The sequence below is a fragment of the Notamacropus eugenii genome, chromosome 6, assembly GCF_028372415.1.
Source record: "Notamacropus eugenii isolate mMacEug1 chromosome 6, mMacEug1.pri_v2, whole genome shotgun sequence".
Classification (NCBI taxonomy): Eukaryota; Metazoa; Chordata; class Mammalia; order Diprotodontia; family Macropodidae; genus Notamacropus; species Notamacropus eugenii.
This window is the reverse complement of record NC_092877.1, coordinates 27,735,488-27,754,083: the sequence shown is the minus strand read 5'-3', so window position 1 is coordinate 27,754,083 and position 18,596 is coordinate 27,735,488. Positions and strand designations below refer to the sequence as shown.

The window sequence follows — 18,596 nt, the reverse complement described above, 5'->3', positions numbered from 1 at the left end:
TAAATAATGGGGGAAGCTGAGAGAGGGAAAAGACTAAACATATATTATGCACCTACTAAGGCTCAGGCATTGCCCTTTATAAACATTATCTCATTTGATCCCCACAATAGCCCTGAGAAGTAGGTGCTAATATCCCCAGTTTATAGCTGAGGCAGATAGAGCTTAAGTGACTTCTCCATGGTCACCCAGCTAATAAGCGTCTGAGGCCATATTTGAACTCACGACTTACTGACTTGACACCCAGCACTCTACCTACTTTGCCACCTAGCTGACTATACCAGCTCTCACACCTTCTTCCTTGGCCATTCTGAGAGTCTAAAGTACTCTTTTCTTTTCAACGGTCTTGACTCTTAGAATAAAAGTCCAGAATGGCAATCCTGTAGTTACATATTATCCTTCTAAGCCAAGATCGTGATCCTACTTATTTGACAGATGAGTCAGAAAGAAACAAAAGTTCTAGGTTACCCCACTTTGGACTGCTGATCACCAGTCTCAGCTTTGACACTACTAACTTTGTAACTTTGGATAAGTCACTTCAGCCTCCTGGTCCTGTTGTCTCATCTCTAAAGTGAGGGGGTTTGGACTGGGTGACCTTTGAAGTCCCTTTCAACTCTAAATCAATTTCTCTCTGCCCATGCTACTCCTTACCTCAGGTGATCCCCTCCAAGACAATCCGAGGTTAAGTAAATGATGCTAATTTATTACACACTTGGTGATGTAGCAACTCCAATCTAATTAAATGGCAAGTGTCCCCGAAGCTCAAATCTCTTCTGCCCTATTGTTCTCCCAACAGGAAAAGTTTTATTTTCTTATTGCAACCTCTCATGCTCTACCATCCAATTAAAGGGCAATCAGAGCCAATCAACTGCTTTTAAAAAACAACAATTATCAGCCCCGACACACAGCTTGTTTGAATGAGACGTACTTAAATAAATTCATTTTGTCATTTTCTAATTGAAGTATAGTTAAATTGCTGTAAAATCAGGAGGTTCACCTCTCGAGCATGTTATGGTATATGCTTTTATGTTAATAGGAAGCACTAATTCAGAGTCTGTGAAAAGACATTAACCTTACAGAATTAGCTTCCAAAAGAGGGATTAATAGAACAGTCCTGTCATCACTGCTTGACTGAATCTTTGTTGCCCTCTTGTGGTAAGAAGGGAATTTAACATGTCTTAAATCATTGGAAAGAGTTGTTCCGTGCCCTGGTTTTATTTTAGAGCATGAATTTCCATTTTACATACATATATGTGCATGTATGTATGTACATCTGTCGAATAAAGGGGAAAAACAACATGATGAGGTACCCTTTGGTATTTATGAAATCTAGTAGCCTCTGAAAAGGAGACAGCGCTCAGAAGGCAAGAAAAGAAACACCAAGTACTGCGTAAAAATTGTGAAATTGTGCTTTTAAAAATGTTTATAACTGTATATCAGTATAATTGGTTTGTTTTATATTTATTTTTGCTTACTTATTTAGATCTATTTTTATATTTTGTTTTACATCTTATATTTTTATATTTTATATTATATATATTTCTATTTATTTTATAACCTTATGCTTGTTATTTTATGCATTAACAAGTACTCTGCTGAGAAGGGGTACATTGTCTTCATCAGCCTGCTAAAGAAGCCTAGGATACGAAAAGGTTTAAGAGCTCTGGACATAGAAGATCATTAGTCTGGAAGGGACCTTAGGAATCTTCGGATCATGGGTACAGAGCTAGGAAGTACCTTAGAAGCCATCTACTTCTGCTGTCTTTAGAGGAAAGACAAATCCTTTTGGAAAAACTTCTACCCCCTTTTCTAATGATTCACCTTATTAATGCCATCTTGCAAAGAGAGAGTGCAAAGAGCTCTGTTGTGTGGACTGGATTATTCTATGATAAACATAAATTTGGAGGCAGGTCAAGAGTAGCAGTGATCTTTCTTCCTCTCCTTTAAACTGAAGGACTTTTTCTATTGGAAACTGTTTAATGGAAGCTAGAATTCTAGGGATTTCTCCAGGCTGCTCTGACAAGGTTGACCTTGGTGGGCAAGTCTCACACAAAACTCTAGTTGTATGACTTTTTCAAGTGTAATGTCACACATTCATAAACAAAATAATTGTATGAGAAGTCCTAAATAAAAAGGTTCCAGAAGATAAGTCAGTTTTTCCTTCCTTCCTCCCTCCCTCCCTCCTTCCCTTCCTTCCTTCCTTCCTTCCTTCCTTCCTTCCTTCCTTCCTTCCTTCCTTCCTTCCTTCCTTCCTTCCTTCCTTCCTTCCTCCTCCTTCTTATATTCTTATATATATTCTATATAGCTTATATTCTTGAAGTCTAAACCAACCATGTGCATGCTAGACAAGAGACTAACAAATCTCAGCTGATCTAGGTATGTAAGCCTTATGAGTAAATGCTTAGGTGATCCCACTTGATAGAGTAAAGACCCAGTGTTAGAGGAGCACAGGTAGAGAGATAGAAGGGTCCTCAGAGACAATCCAATCTGACTTCCTCACTTTGTGGACAAGGAAACTGAGATCTGTGGAAGTTAATCATGAGGGATCCTCCATGGTGGACTTATTTAAGGTCATATAAGTTGTTGGGGGTCACAGGCAAGATCTGAATCTGGTTCCTTTGACTCCCGAAGCAAGCCTTCATTCCACTGTACCATGCAGGCTGGTTATATCTTAGGCATTGCCATGCATCCAATTAGCCAGGTGAGTACTGCTTCTTGGAGAGAGACAATATGGTCTTCATCATTAACATTCTGTGTTTCTGACCTTGCAGAAGTTCCTCGAACCCACCTGGAGTATGAGAACAGGCTCACAATGAAAATGTTCCTGTTTCAATTTGTCAACTATTACTCGTCATGTTTTTATGTGGCTTTCTTTAAAGGGAAGTTTGTGGGCTATCCAGGAGCCTACACATACATGTTCAGCAAATGGAGGAATGAAGAGGTAGGATCGTTTTTCAGAGAAAGGTCCCTTTGAGTCACTGGCATCATACTGAGTTGTTGTTTGCCCTTCGTTTTTGAAGAGGAATGTGGTGCCATACTGAGTGCCTAATATGTGATCAGCACTATGGTGGGCTCTTTACCCTCTGAGAACTTACATAAATCCCATTCCCTCAAGTTTTCCTAGGCTACTTTGTCTGGGTCCCCACTTTGTCTTTTCCTATTCCTGGTGTAGCTTCCCTTGGTACAGCATAAGTTCTTTGAAGGTAGGGATTAATGTCATTTTTTAAATGTCCCCAGCACAATATCTTGGAAACAGTGTTTAATAAATTTTTGTTGTCTTTTAATGGCCAATCACATCTTAGAAGACATCTGACAGACTTCTCCCCTCCCATACACATAGCCCAGCCCTCCAAATGGCAAGTTATACTGTTCATGGTTGGTTGGTGTTCAAATACTTTGGTTGAGGCTTTTGTTTCTTTTCCACTCTTGAGAGGAAAGATTAGAAAGCCTGTACCTTTCATTGTTCCTTTGTCCCTTCTTTCCTTTGCCTATGTCCAGTGTGATCCAGCAGGTTGCCTCATAGAACTGACAACACAGCTCACCATCATCATGGCTGGAAAGCAGATCTGGGGCAATATCCAGGAAGCCATTCTGCCGTATGTATTACTTGGGAGTTCCCCATCTAATAATAACCCTGTGACATTTACACAGAGCTTTAAGGTCATAAGGAGAGCTCCCTGATCCATTTGGAGGGCCAAAATATGTAAGCTCCCTTGAGGATGATAGCAGGCTTGCTTCCACAACAGAGATTTGAACCAGTAAAAACCTCGTCTGTAAACCAAATATTCCCTGAAGCAGTAAGATAACACAGACTTGCAGGCATACCTGTTAGCCTGACTGATGTGGGAAGGAGGAAGACTTCATTGCCTCTCTTTAGGAGATCCCACCAAGCAAGAGAAATCTTGCTAATTTGTGCTACTTGAGTGCTGCTTGGATTGGAAAACCATTGACTACAATGTCATTGTAAAGACAACTTATTTTTAGCTGGGAAGTATAGCAGAAGTGATATGAAGGGGGAAGAACCAGTGGGGAAGAAAACGTTGCCATTTTATTCACAGCTAAGAATTAGATGAGAAAAGAGGAAATCCTCCCTGGGTTATAATGTTAATAGCTGATGTTTTCATTGTTAAAGTGGAGTTATACCAAGAGCTTGGAGTTGGGAATCCCACTTGTGCCACCTACTAGTTATGTGATTATGGGAAAAGTTTCTTCATCCCTTAGAGTCTCAGATTTCCCCCTCTATACAATTAGTATAGTCGTATCTCCCTCTTAGAGCTGTTGTGCCATAATGAAGGCAAACTTTAAAGCAATGTAGATAGATAGCTATAGATATAAACATATACATACATACATACGTATATATACATATATACGTATGTATATACACATACATACACGCACACATATCTCCATAATCCCTTGTTGTCTTCTAGTCTGGCACATTCCCTTCTCTTGTTTATTCATTTCATTCGTGTCTGAGTCTTTGTGACCTGATTTGAAGTTTTCTTGACAAAGAGTGGTTTGCCATTTTCTTCTCCAGCTCATTTTACAGATGAGGAAACAGAGGCAAGCAGGGTTAAGTAACTTGCCCAGGGTCACATAGCTAGTAAGTGCCTGAGGCCAGATTTGAACTCAGGAAGAGGGGTCATCTTGACTCCACTCTCTCCACTGCTTCACCTTGCTTCCCTTTCTCTTGGGCATCCGAATTCAAAAAGCCTTAGCAAAGGTGAGAGAATAGCGAAACAAAAGGACTTGGACTTTGGAGGCCTTTCAGCCAAATCATACCTGAACGGCAATGTCTGCTATGAAGAGACTTGCTAAGCCTAAATGCCCTTTGGCATGAAGTACTCCAATGAGGGATAGACCACAACCTCCTAAGGAAACTTCTTCCAATTTTAGTTAGCTCTAGTTATTAGGAAGATTTTCTCATCATCGAGTCTAAATTTCCTTCTTTTTAATGTCTATCCTTTGCTCCTGGTTTTGCCCTCTTTAACTCAGTCCAGCAAGTTTAATCCCCTTTCCACATGGCAGCCTCTAAAATAGGATTAGAATGCATCCATCATGTCCCCTTCAGTCCTTTGGCACATCAATCATTCTTCATTTGAAATGGACTTGGGACAGCTAGATAGTGTAATGGATAGAGCACTGGCCCTAGAGTCGGGAAGGTCTGAGTTTGAATCTGGTCTCAGACACTTACTAGCTATATGACCCTGGACAAGTCATTAACTCCAATTGAGGAAGGAAGGGAGGGAGAGAAGCAAGGAAGGAAGGAAGGAAGGAAGGAATCAAAACCTTCCACCAATCTGGTTGCCTGTCTCAGTATGTTTTTAGTGTCCATCCTACATGGTGCCCCTCAAAGTGAACCCAAATTAATTTTACCTGACCAAGGTACCACAGGACCTTCACCTCCTCATTTCTGGCACCTCTGACTCTTAACATAGTCTAAGATTGGATTAAGTGTTTTTGGCTGCTACCTCACACTATTGATTCCTATTGAGCTTTCAGTCCATTAAAATTCCATAAGATTTTTCATGCAAAGAGCCATCTACCCATCCCTCTCTGTTTATATTTGGAAAATGGATTTTTTGGAATCCAAGTATGATTTTAGTTATCACTAGTGAATTTCAGCCTATTAGATTCCACTTACTGCTATGGTGTGTCAAGATCTTTTTGGATTCTGAATCTGTCATTCAGTGCATTAACTATCCTTCCAGATGTGTTTCTCCTGGGAATTTGATAAGTATGGAATCCATTCCTTTATCCAAGTCAGGGTTCAAAACATTAAACAGCTCAGAACCAACTATGAACCCTGAGTCATTCCACTGGAGATCTGCTTCCAAGATGACAGTTGGAGATATAAAAGAACTGAGTTATAGCCATAATTCTGCTGCAGGCTAGTAGTAGTAGTAGTGGGAATAGTAGTAGTAGTAGTAGTAGTAGTAGTAGTAGTAGTAATGGTGGTGGTAATAATTGATTCTTCTGTAGAAATGTGAAGTTTGAAAAGTGCTTTAGATGCATGATCTCATTTGAATCTCATAACAACCCTTTGAGGTGCGCCACTACACGTGTTATTATCATTTTACTAATGAGGAGACTGGTGCTGTGAAAGGTTGGGATTAGCCCATACTCATACAACTAGTAAGTGTCAGAGGCGGGCTAGGAACTCAGGTATTCTTGAATCTAGATAAAGCAGTTATATTACATGAAGCTGATCATGGTGGAAAAAGTCAGTTACACTTTCTGGGCTTCAGTTTCACCATCAGTTTCCAAAAAAGCTATAACTATTGGACTGGTGACACACAAGTTTCCTTCAAACTCCAACAGTCAGTTACTCCATCCACCTCTTGTTTTATTTTAACCCATCCTTTTCATCTCTTCTCACAGTTGGGTTTGGAATTGGTGGAGACGCCGGAGAGCAAGGACCAACTCTGAGAAACTGTACAGCCGATGGGAACAGGATCACGCTCTTCAGAGTTTTGGGCCCCTGGGGCTGTTCTATGAGTACTTAGAAATGGGTAAGCTCTCTTTAGCTGCTTTCTTGAAGAACCTATTGATCACTAATTTAGTCAATCGATAAATATTTATTAAGAACCTCCTATTGTGCTGAGCATTGGACTTGTCACTGACTTGTCACGGCATAGGTTAAAGAATGAAGTCTAATAGTTTAAAGAAACAGTAGGCAAAAAAATTAAAAGCCATTAATCCCTAAACTGAAAAGTAATAGGAAACTCTGTGTTGCCATACTTAGTCACCGCTATTGAGATGTGTTGAATTTGTTGATGCTCAGAGCCTTCCAGCAGAGGGAGCCAAAGGAGATAGTCAGAGAATCCTCACTTTTTGGTATATAATCAGCCAACTAGCATATTTAGCAGTCAACCACTATTTACTAAGTGCCTACTATGTGCCAGGTGCTGAGGATACAAAGAGAGGAAAAAGCAGTACTTATTCTCAAGGATCTTGTGATCTAGTTTAAGGGAAACTAAATACAAGCAACTATGTAAAAATTAGATCAATATAGGATTAACTGGAGATAATCACACAGGAAAGGAAGTAGCATTAAAGAAAACTGAGAAAATTTTCTCATAGAAGATGGCACTTTAGCTGAAATTTGAAGGAAGCCAGGGAAGCCAGGGAGTGGAGATGAGAAGAGAGAGAGTTCCAAGCATGGGAGACAGCAGGGAAAACACTCAAAATCAGAAGATGAAAACTAGAAAGGGTCATGGTCAGTGCCCTCACATCATGACAAGAAGTGATTGACTGGACAGGAACTTGCTTCACTAGTTTCTGAGGGTACCTAGGGGCACTTCATAAAAATCTGAGGAGGGATCATAGATGAAAGGTATTCGTAAAGGTCATCTAGTCCAGTTCTCTCATTTTACCACAGGATGAAATTATGACAAAATATGGAGACATAAGGAAAATCTGGATTTGTATCCCAGCTTGGGATTTATTTGTGAGATCCTGGGAAATCATATAGCTTTCCTGTGCCTCAATTTCCTCATCTAAAAAATGAGAAAGTTGGATTAGGTGATTTTTGAAGATCCTTCCATCTCTAAATCTAGATCCCATGAGGTAAACTTAGGACAACCATAAAGGAAGGTCTACCCCTGGGGAAAGGAGGCCGGGAAGGAATCATCAGTACTTAGATTACAGTCATGGAACCAGAGATGGTACCTTAGAGGGCATTTAATTCAACCCCATTCTACAGATAAGGAAACTGAGGCAGCTAGAGCTTGTGATTTGTGCTACTTCACACAGGAAGTAAGTAGCAGAGCTGCTATTCAAAGTGGGGTCCTCTGACTCCAAAGCCAGGGGGCATTCTCCTTGATTATATTAGCAGCTGTTGCTGTTTCCTCCCAGCCTGATGTAGTTCTTTTTCTTTGCCTCATTATAGGGGCCATCCCCTGACTACTTCTTAGGCAAGCCTATTCACTGAATGGGCATTACTTCATCCTAAGTGAGTACCTGAGTAGACCTTGGCCTAAAAAGGCCAAGGTCTCCCATTACATCCTGGGCCATGTCCAGTCATTCTGATGAATATCTAGTCACTGGATCCAGATGGCTCAGGAGGAGAAGTGAGGCTGGTGACCTGCACAGTCCTCCCTCACTCAAAACAAAGTCAAGTGCAAAGTCATGTCATCATTTCTTTGATGGCATGGTCTTCTTCAGCAACAAAGGACAAACCAACAATTCTTCTCCCTCCCTTAAGTATTCTTCCACAGTTTCTCTTTTTCTTTCTCATTGAAGTCAGGAACCCTTGCTTCCTGAGGGTTTCCATTTGAAATTAAGTCCCTCAAGCAGAAAAGAAGCCAAGCCTTAGTGTGGCCAATATGCCACATAGGCCTTGGTTCCTGGAAGAGACTATCATTTTGTAAAAACTGTTCTGTCTGTCAGGGGCATGATAGTCTTTCTTCTTAAAACGTTTTATTACTGCCTCTTGTTTTCACATCACATTCATTTCCACATATTCCTCCCTTACCTAGGGAGCCTTCCCTTGTTCAAAGATTTTTGTTTTTTAATTCAGCAAAGCCAGCTCACATTTCAACCATGCCATCACCTATCACATGTACTCCACAACCATCTCTCCAGCAAAAGAAGGGAGTTTTACTTTCTAAGCTTTGCTCTGGGGCCTAGCTTGGACACATAATTTGCTTTTCCTGTAAAGAGAGATATCCTTCCTTGTGTATACAGAATTACCTCCTGCTTTCTTGAGATCAGGGATTCTTAAACATTTCTGGAGTCATGGACTCATCCTTTGTCAGTCTGATAAAGCCTATGGACACATTCCTTGAATGATTATTTATTTTTCAACATTCCTTTCTTTTTGTAATTTTGAGCTCCAAATTCTCTCCTTTTCCACCTTCTAACCTTCCCACGGAGAAGGCAAGCAATATGATATTAATTATACATGTAGAATTATGCAAGACCCATTTCTGTATTTTTAAAAAGCAAGCAAATTAAAACAAGAGAAAATTATACTTGAATTTGCTCTCAAAATTCATCAATTCTTTCTCTGAAGGCAGATAGCATTTTTTCATCATGAGTTCTTTGGAATCATCTTGGATTCTTGTATTCATCAGAGTAGCGAAGTCTTTCAGAACTGATCATCATTACAACATTACTGATACTATGCACAATGATCCCTGGTTCTTCTCACTTCACTTTGCATCAGTTCATATAGGTCTTGCCTTCTTTTTCTGAAACTATCCACCTCATCATTTCCCATAGCACAATAGTCACAATCGTATGTTACAACTTGTTCAGCCATTCCCCAAATGATGAGCGTTTCCTCGATTTCCATTTCTTTGCCACCACAAAAAAGCTGCTCTAAATATTTTTGTACATACAGGTCCTTTTCCTTTGTTTTTAATCTCTTTGGGATACAGACCTAGTAGTGGTATTAAATGTGTTTTTAAATGTTTGAAGGAAGTACTAAATTTCAGTTACAGGTTAATAAAAGTAAAGGAGTATATTTTTCCCTATCAAGTTTGTGGACCACCCAGGTTAAGAACAACTTTTCTTGATAATTTTTTTCCTTGAAGTGAAATTTAGTAGACATGGGTGGCACAAGTATTTCTGCCGCTTGTACAAGTCATTTTTTGCTCCTCTACCTCAGTTTCCACACATTTAAAATGAGAGGGTTCAGCTCCCTTCCCACTCTTTCTCTATGAACTATACCATTCAGTCAGTCAATCAGCATTTATGAAACACTTGTTATTTGAGCCACATGCTGGGCTAAGTGCTCGAAATGCAAAGAAAGGCAAAATTCAGTCCCTCCCCTCAAGGAGCTCACAGTATGTTGGGGAAGACAACATCTGTACACAGCTGTGTATAAACTTTATATGTGACCAACCAACTGAGGGAAGGCATTAGAATTAAGCTAGTGAGCTGGGATAGAGGATCAAGTGAGTAATGTTTTGAGCTTAGAGGAGATACGGGCATGTTTGTAGGTAGTAGGGAAATAGGCAGTGATTAGGCACTATTTCTTGACACGGTATTTACAGCAAGTCTACTGTTACTTAAAGACTCTAGTCTATTGACTAGACAGTAGTCTAGACTATTGACATAGTAGTGGCTGAGGAACGTGTACTCCAATGCACCTCAAGCCAATAGAATATAAGAATTTGAGACTATAAACTCTGAAAGAGCAGGGAGTACCTTGTCTTTGCATCTTTAGAGGCTGGCAGAGTGACTTGAATACAATAACAAATGTTTGTGGACTGAAGTTGGTGTTTTCTGATTCTCTTTTTTAACAGTCATCCAGTTTGGCTTCATCACGCTGTTTGTGGCCTCCTTTCCTTTGGCTCCTCTTCTTGCCCTTATGAACAACATTTTGGAAATCCGAGTTGACTCTTGGAAACTGACCACCCAGTACAGGAGGCCTGTGGCTTCCAAGGCCCATAGCATAGGAGTGTGGCAAGAAATTCTCAATGGCATGGCTGTTCTATCTGTTGTTACTAATGTAAGTTGACTGTTCTCATTGATTTTCTGAGTGGGAAGTTTATTTCCCAAGAATATGACATTAGAAAATCAATTGCATGCATTTGATTCTTGCCTCTGGATCTGCCAAGAGCAACGTCTCATCCTAGAAGATCCCTGGTCCTACTATTTCAGAGCCTTCTAGGAGAAGAGTTGTGGTGTCTGGGACCCCTCTCACCAAATCACTTAAATTTTTGTCTATTTCAAAGGGCAAAAGGAGTGATGGAAGTTGTAGTTACAGATTTAGGCTCCACTTAAGGCAAAATATTGTAACCATGATAGCTGTTCAAGATAAGAATGGCTTATCTGTGATGTTATTTTGTATCTGGTGCAGTTAACTCAAAGTTAACCCCAACTACCTAAGCTATGCATTACAGCTTCTGTCCTTGCAACAGCCCTGACTGGTATTATGGGACTGTGTTTGGGGTGTGTGTGTGTGTGTGTGTGTGTGTGTGTGTGTGTGTGTGTGTGTGTGTTTTTACAAATGAAGATACTGAGACAGGTAAAGGTTAAGGAACTTGCCTAGATTCAAGCAGCTAATGAGAATATATTTGAACTGAAGTCCTCTTGACTCCAGGTCCAGTACTCCTTCCACTGTCCCATCTATCTGCTTCTTTCCTAAGCATGATGAAATGTGGAATGAGTGTTCCCATGTGCCTTTCTACTTTTCCATGTGGCCTTGCCCAACCATTGGGGGAATAGATCCACTTCAACATGGCCTCCAACTTACCCCTATGAATCATACACTGCTTCCACTTCTAACCAACAAGTGTGATCAGTAGAAATGATAAACCTAATCCCAGTAGGCCATTTCATGACACTGGTGTCAAGCAATAAGGGATAACAACAATACTCTTAGATTTCCATGATCTAAGGAAAGTTGACTTCTTTGAACAGTAAAAACAGGGGATGTCATTTGACATGAAGCACATCATGCCCTGGGCCCTACCTGTGGAATGACTCTCAAATAGTCAGGCACTCTCCTACCACATTCTTATTGTGTTTGGAAAAGTATCTATATGGCTGATGAGATCAAAAGCTTACAGTGGTGCTTTGACGACTCACTTGTATTTCCTCACTGGTTTCAGGCCTTCATTGTCGCCTTCACGTCGGACATGATTCCCCGGCTAGTTTACTACCATGCCTACTCAACTGACCAAAATTCCCCCATGTCTGGATACATTAACAACAGCCTTTCCGTGTTCCAGATCTCTGATTTTCCAAGTGAACCGGGGGCGAGCCCGGGTACATTCACCACTTGCAGGTATCTGGTTTATTCATCCTCTTTATTTGGAATCTCCTAATATCACTATCCCAGACCAGTTTAGGAAACCTAAATGGTCATAGGGTGGGTGGAAAAAGACCTCGACTGGGAGTCCAAAAGTAGGGGTTCTAATCTTGGCTCTGCACCCTAAATGGATGTAAACCTGGAGTAAGCATAGAACCTGTGAAGCTCAGCGTTCCTCTATCAGATGGCAAGGTTGGACAAAATGAGGGCCAAATCTCCTCTTACCTCTGTCTGTGATTCTTGTGAATGTCAAGAATCATGAGAGCAGGAAGCTCCCTAATGATGACGATGTTAATAATGGTGATGGTGGTTCTGACTTTGGTGATTTAATCCAGTGAAAGAATTCCTGGTGTGAAATCCCTGGATGGGGATAGAAGCTCCCCACAGAGAAGCAGATTTACTCACACTCTTAGAGAGTCAACTGAGACAGTGAGATTGTTGGAGATTGTCAGAGACATGACATAGCTTCCTGATTCTGTGGCTAGTACTCTATCTGCTATACCACATAAAATGGTAACTGGTATTTGTACAGTGCTTTTAAGTTTGCAAAGCATGTTCTGTACATTGTCTCATTTGAGCCACACAATAAACTGATAAGGTAGAAATGGAGGTATTATCATCCTCCTCTAAGGGCATCTAGGTGGTGCAGTGCATGGAACAATGGGCTTGGAACCAGGAAGATTCTTCTTCAAACCTGGCCACTAACTCTGTGACCCTGGGCAATTCACTTAACTCTGTTTGCCTCAATTTCTTCATCTGTAAAATGATCTGGAGAAGGAAATGGGAAACCACTCTAGCCTCTTTGCCAAGAAAACCCCAAATGAGGTCACAGTGGATTGGACATGACTGAAAAATGACTGACAAACAACAAAATTGTCCTCATCTAAGATGGGGCAACTGAGAGAAATAAGAATTTCTTAAGCACCTATACATATCAGGTACTATGCAAAGTATTTTATAATATTGTTAAGCACTGTGATACGGTGATGATATCACTATATTTGGACTCCAAGGACCAGACTTCAAGACCTCTGCTACTTATTACCTGCTTGGCCTTAGGCAAGTCACTATATCCCCTGGGACTTTATGAAGTTCCCTAATTTGTAAAATGAGAGAATTAGATGAGATGGCCTCTGAGGTCCATTCCCACTCTAAATCTATGATCCCATGAATCCCCACAAATGCTCACACATGTATACCATCTGCCACTTCCTGATAAATGAGAAAATCTGCAACTCATGGCTATGTTTCTTTCCCCAATGTAGGTATAGAGATTACCGCTATCCCCCTGACCATGAAAAGAAGTATTTACACACTATGCAGTTCTGGCACATCCTTGCTGCCAAGATGGCCTTCATCATTATTATGGAAGTAAGTCTTCCTTTTTATCTACCCCATCCTTTTTTTGCCTCTCTTGTAATCAGGTCTTCTGCTTCAGAGATAACTGGCATTTCTCTATATGTTTCCGAAACAGGAAGTATACTGAAGAAAATAATTGGTGACATGAAAAAAGTTATCTAGGAAGTCTCTGACAACAGGAATTCATTAATTCATTATTGTTGGGCAAGATGCAGAAGTGGAACTCCTAGTTCTTGCTTTAGGAAAGCATAGTAGTTGTCCTGAAGTGTTTGAAGTGTCATTATGGGGAGGAGGAGGTAAATTTGTTCTAATTGATCTCCAAGGGCAGGATTATGAGCATTGGATAGGAGTAACAGAGGAGTACATCAAATCTAGTTGTAAATTCTTTTTAATAACAAAACTGTCCACAAATGGAACGCATTGTTTTGGGACATAATGGGTTCACCATCAGTAGAAATCTTCCTGTGGAAGTAGAATGACTGCTAGTTGGAAATGTTGTGGAGGGAATTCTTAATCAAGAGTGGGCTGGACTAAATGGCTTCTAAGGTACCTCCAACTATCAAATTCTATGATTTTGTTCAGTAGACAAGGAAGACTTCATGGATGTGGGTCTGAGCTAGACCTTGAAGGATAAGTAGGATTTAAATAGGAGGCATAGGAAGGATGGATGGAAAATGAGATGAGAGTCCCTCAAACCAGATTGTATCCAAAGGGGAATAGCCAGGATGGGGAAGGGTGTAGAAATCATATCTTAGTTGGAATGGCTAAAGGAGTGGGGTGGAGTGGGGTGTGAAGCCTGGAGAAAGGCTCAGGGGAGGGATAGACTGTCAAAGAATCATCTCAAAATTGGAGAAGAATTCAGGGGTCATCAAGTTTAAATCATACCTGAACAAAAGCCGAAACTGGTTTGTTCTCACACATGGTGCTTCCATAAACTATCATAGAATTGGAAGAAGCATCGGAAGTCATCTAGTGCAGTCTCTTATTCAAGGTAGGAATCTTTTCTACACAATGTTGCTGAAATGTACTCATCCAGCCTTAGAAGGCAGTCCCCTTGTATTCTGAAGATGCCTTCATTGTTGGGACTGTCTTCTTTATATCACACCATGGGTGGGAGTTACAGGCAAGCCAGCTTTGGCCTGGTATGAGGAAGATATAAACAAGGTTACCTCCACACCCTACTGAGGCACTGTAGCAGGGGCTTAAGTCATCACTAAAGGAAGGTGTTTACTTCTTTTAGCAAAAAGTATACCTTTTTTGAATTTGTATTTGGACTTGGGAGTCTGGGGTTTTTGAGTCAATGAGGCTTTGCTCCCTTGATATTCCTTGTGTAGTTTAGTCTGGATATGTTCAACACACCACCTGCAGTTCACAACACTCCTGAGTGCTTCCTGAACCAGATTAAAATGTAATTGATCAATATTTAACAAAATAAAAAAAAAACATAGGTAATATTATATTTTAAAACTAAATCAATATGAAGCCTGCAGGGATGCTAATGTTTGGGTTATGGGACCCTGTTTCTATGTGAGTCTGACACCACTGGTCTATTCCAACCTTGGGCTGCCCTGAGCAAAAGTGAGAAGAGGCATAATTCCTCACCTTACCAGTTTCCCTTCCTCCCCAAATGGGGTTAATTAGATTTAATTTCTCAAACTATATTTTCTAGATAACGTATTAGACCCAGTTAGAAAACAGTGTGCCTTAAACCAGTTAATGTAGCCAGTCTGATAGCATTCTACCTAGGCTGAGTCTGGCCCTATACCTCTTCTCTACTACAGCCAGATCATTCTATCTACCTTTAGATCTGCCTTTCTATTTCTATTTTTCCCTGTCTATTGTTCCTCTCTTTTTCTGTATCTTCTCCCTCTCTCCATCTCTTACACACACATACACACACATGCACACTCTCTCTCTGTCTCTCTGTCTCTCTCTCACCATAAACACATGCATGCACCAGGTGTTTTCAAACCCTGCTAAATAGTGAGAGAAATTAAAAGAAAAACATAGATAACATTGGCTCTACAGGATTCTATAAGAAACTGATTTATCTCTGGAAGATTCCTGGTTTAGGAATCTTAATAAGGAACTTAGAATGTGGCTGTGACCCAAACCTCAGGCTACAAAAGTCCTGATCATGAACCTTATTGGGTTTGTGTTAGAAGCAAGAAGAGTTAGATCTCAGGAAAAATCAGGCCAAGGGATTCGCTTAGTCAAAGTACTCACATTTTTGGGTACACTGAGTAAACAAATGACCACCAGTGATGATGAGTCATCTAAGCATGGAATTTAGTGGATCGTCATTTCTCCTAGAGTAGGTAAGTGGTGCAGTGGACAGAGTGCTGGGCCTAGACACAAAAAGACTCATCTTCCTGAGTTTCAAATCTGGCCTCAGACACTTACTAGCTGTGTGACTCTGGGCAAGTCACTTAACCTTGTTTTCCTCAGTTTTTCATCTGTAAAATGAGATGAACAACGAAATGGCAAATCACTTCAATATCTTTGTTGAGAAAACCCCCAAAATGGGGTCACAAAGAGTCAGACATGATGGAAAAAATCAACCGAACCACAAACCAGCCACTAATATTCACAAATCGGTGGAAGTTCCGACTTCTTCCCAGGACTGCTCGCTATGTTTTTCAAAGCTGCAAATGGAATCTTATTTTTTTTTCAGTAAACAAGTATTCAATATACCTCCCCACTCCCCACTGGGAAAAAATGGCAAAACCTTTGTAACAATATGCACAGTCATGTAAAATCAATTTCTACATTGGCCATGTCGAAAAATGTATACCTTCTTCTGCATATTGAGTCTATCCTTCCTTTCTCTGGCAGGATGTGGGTAATGTTCTCCATTATCAGTACTCTGGAACCATAATGGCACTGGGTTGATCAGAGGCTTTTTTAAAGTCTCAATATTGCTCATTTTTTCCAATAGTAATAATATGTTCTGCTCTTATCCTGCTCTCTTTATATTTTATCAATTTATATGTCTTACTATATTTCTCTCAACCCATCCCTTTGGTAATTTCTTGTAGCACAATAGTATTGTAATACTTTCATAAAATGATTTGTTCAATCATTCCTAATTGATGGGCACCCTCATTATATAATGAGCTCCCTATTAAATTGTGAGCTCCCTGAGGGCAGAGACTGTCTTTTGCCTCTTTTTGGATCCCTAGCCCTTAGCACAATATTGGCACATAGTAGGTACTTAATAAATGCTTGAGTGACTGACACTTTTTCCCCCTTAGTTTCCAATTCTTTTCCTCTAGAAATAGAATTGTACTCAGAATCTCTGATCCATGATAATCTTAGAGACAGAGATAGGATTGATTCAATTTTCAGAAGGGGACTTCATTTTTTTGAACATGAGATAATGAGGAAATCTGTTTTGTAAGATTTATGTGAGTGTGTTTCTTAATATATAAGAAGATTTAGTTTTTTCTTTTCTTTTAAATTGGGTGTAAGGAGATGGAGAGAAAAAAGTGCTTATTGATTTAAAAATAAATATAATAGAAAAAATGAACCTTTATGCTATATTTTGAGATCAACTGCAATGCATTCCTCCACTATCATTTCCCCTCATCTTTTCTCTTGATAATTTAACATGGATATTTTTTCCGAGGAAATTTTGTTATTTTATTGAATTTTACAAAATATCCATTGACATTTTAATTGATACTGGAATTAGTCCATGAGTTGGGATGTACTGGCCAAAATGACCCAACTACTGGGAATGACTTAAAGCTGGTCCCTCTCTAGGCAGAGGTAGAGGTTTGTGTTTCTTTTCAACTCTGAGCTCCTCTGATTCTTTGCATTTTTACTACCCACATTTAGAAACAAGCTGTCCTTATAATTGTCTGGTTCTTCTATTATTGTGCAAATCATTTATGGTGCTGAAGTAACTTCTAGGGTGAGATGTCCATTCCAATCTCCTTGGCTCAGTTTTGTTTAGATGGTGCCTCTATTAACGAACATTGACTTTAGTCACTGGTTGGCTGGGTTGCTGAATGTGTAGTTCGGTATACTTACAGGGTTTAATCTCTTTGAATGTGGCAAATTATTATAAAAATATTAATGTGAATAACAAATAAATCCCAATAAGACAGAAGGTAGTATAATAGAAATAACACTGAGTCAAGAATCTTGAATTCAAATTCTAGCTGTTTGCCCTGTTAACAAAGTATTTGATTTCTCTAGGCCCTCTGTATGCCCACCTTGAAAACAAAACCATTCAGTGAGATGACCTCTAAAGTTCTCTGGTTGTATGATTATCCTGAAATGCTCTCTTTTTTTAATTTATTTCTCTAGCACATTGTTTTTATTGTCAAGTTCTTTGTGGCCTGGATGATCCCTGATGTCCCATCAGAAGTGAAAGCCCGAATCAAACGGGAGAAGTTCCTGACCATCCAAATCCTCCATGAGTATGAGCTCAACAAACTTAAGGAGAACCTGTGCAATAGGACAGATTATCAAGTGGAGAAAGAAGTTATTGCCACAGAAGGGAAAAGGGAGCTGGCCCAGGTGATGGGATAACCAAGGAACTGAAATGACGCCTCATGACTTGACTTGCCTCAATTCTCTGGGACGTGGCTTTGGGCCAGGAACCAGATGTGCATTTTGGTCCTTCATTTTTTTACCCAAAGATTTTAAATTCTTATAGAAGTCACCGGTCCCAAGCTTTGCCATATTGGAAACCTGTTGTAACTTCATGGTGCCAGCTCTCGTCACATGCTATTTTATGGATCTCTGTGTATTACTGTTAAAGTACGTTTCCAGAATCCAGTTATTAGAAGATCATAGAGCATTGCTGTTTAACTCAATTTTCATGGTAAGGCAACTTTTCATCCTCCAGTACATTGACATGTTGTCAAAAGCTTCCATCCTCTAGCACATTTTGTACACCTTGGTTTAAATCTTCCTGTCAAGTGATTTTAAGACAAAAAAAAAAAAGGAAAGGACTGTGTCTACCAAAGCATACACATCTTGCCACTTACCCAAAAAACTAAAACCAGTTGATTTAAAAGAAACACACACACACACACACACACACACACACACACCACTAAAGCAACGCTGCAAAAAATAAAAAGACTAAGTCAGGTGAAGTGTGATTTTTTTTGATCCAGTGCTTAAATTTAATGAATTAAATTCCAGGAGGGCTGGCCTTCCAGGAAATTTCAGAGTTGTTTTCCCCAAAGACAGACTTCTTAAGCATCAAAAAGAGCTAACCCACCCCAGTTCTTGAATGCTGGTGTCTCTGACCTGGGAATCAGGCATGCTTTGGTGTGGTGAATTTCTGTGAGTCTTCCCAAGTATAAAATGGGTTGTATAGAAAGTAATATCTTATCTTAATATTTAAAGAAATCAAGAAAATGTATATTAATGTATCTGCTCTCTTTAAAGTTCTGAAGTTGGAAGAATTATTCGTATTGAAACCTAGCCTTCCAGAATGCTTCTCTTGCCTCAT

The 18,596-nt window shown here is 39.9% G+C and overlaps 1 protein-coding gene across 10 annotated transcripts in view; it reads left to right on the top strand.

The window, feature by feature from the left end:
• Nucleotides 1-18,240, top strand: part of ANO5 (anoctamin 5) — a 138,419-nt gene extending 120,179 nt beyond the window's left edge. For all 10 annotated transcript variants that reach the window (XM_072619338.1, XM_072619336.1, XM_072619335.1 and 7 more), the window contains 7 exons: nt 2,769-2,938; nt 3,496-3,593; nt 6,382-6,512; nt 10,254-10,459; nt 11,565-11,740; nt 13,030-13,135; nt 17,438-18,240. In XM_072619338.1, coding sequence (XP_072475439.1) covers nt 2,769-2,938; nt 3,496-3,593; nt 6,382-6,512; nt 10,254-10,459; nt 11,565-11,740; nt 13,030-13,135; nt 17,438-17,662 — 1,112 coding nt within the window. In that variant the 3' untranslated portion in view covers nt 17,663-18,240. The remainder of the gene's footprint in view (nt 1-2,768; nt 2,939-3,495; nt 3,594-6,381; nt 6,513-10,253; nt 10,460-11,564; nt 11,741-13,029; nt 13,136-17,437) is intronic.
• The last annotated feature ends 356 nt before the right edge of the window (nt 18,241-18,596 follow it).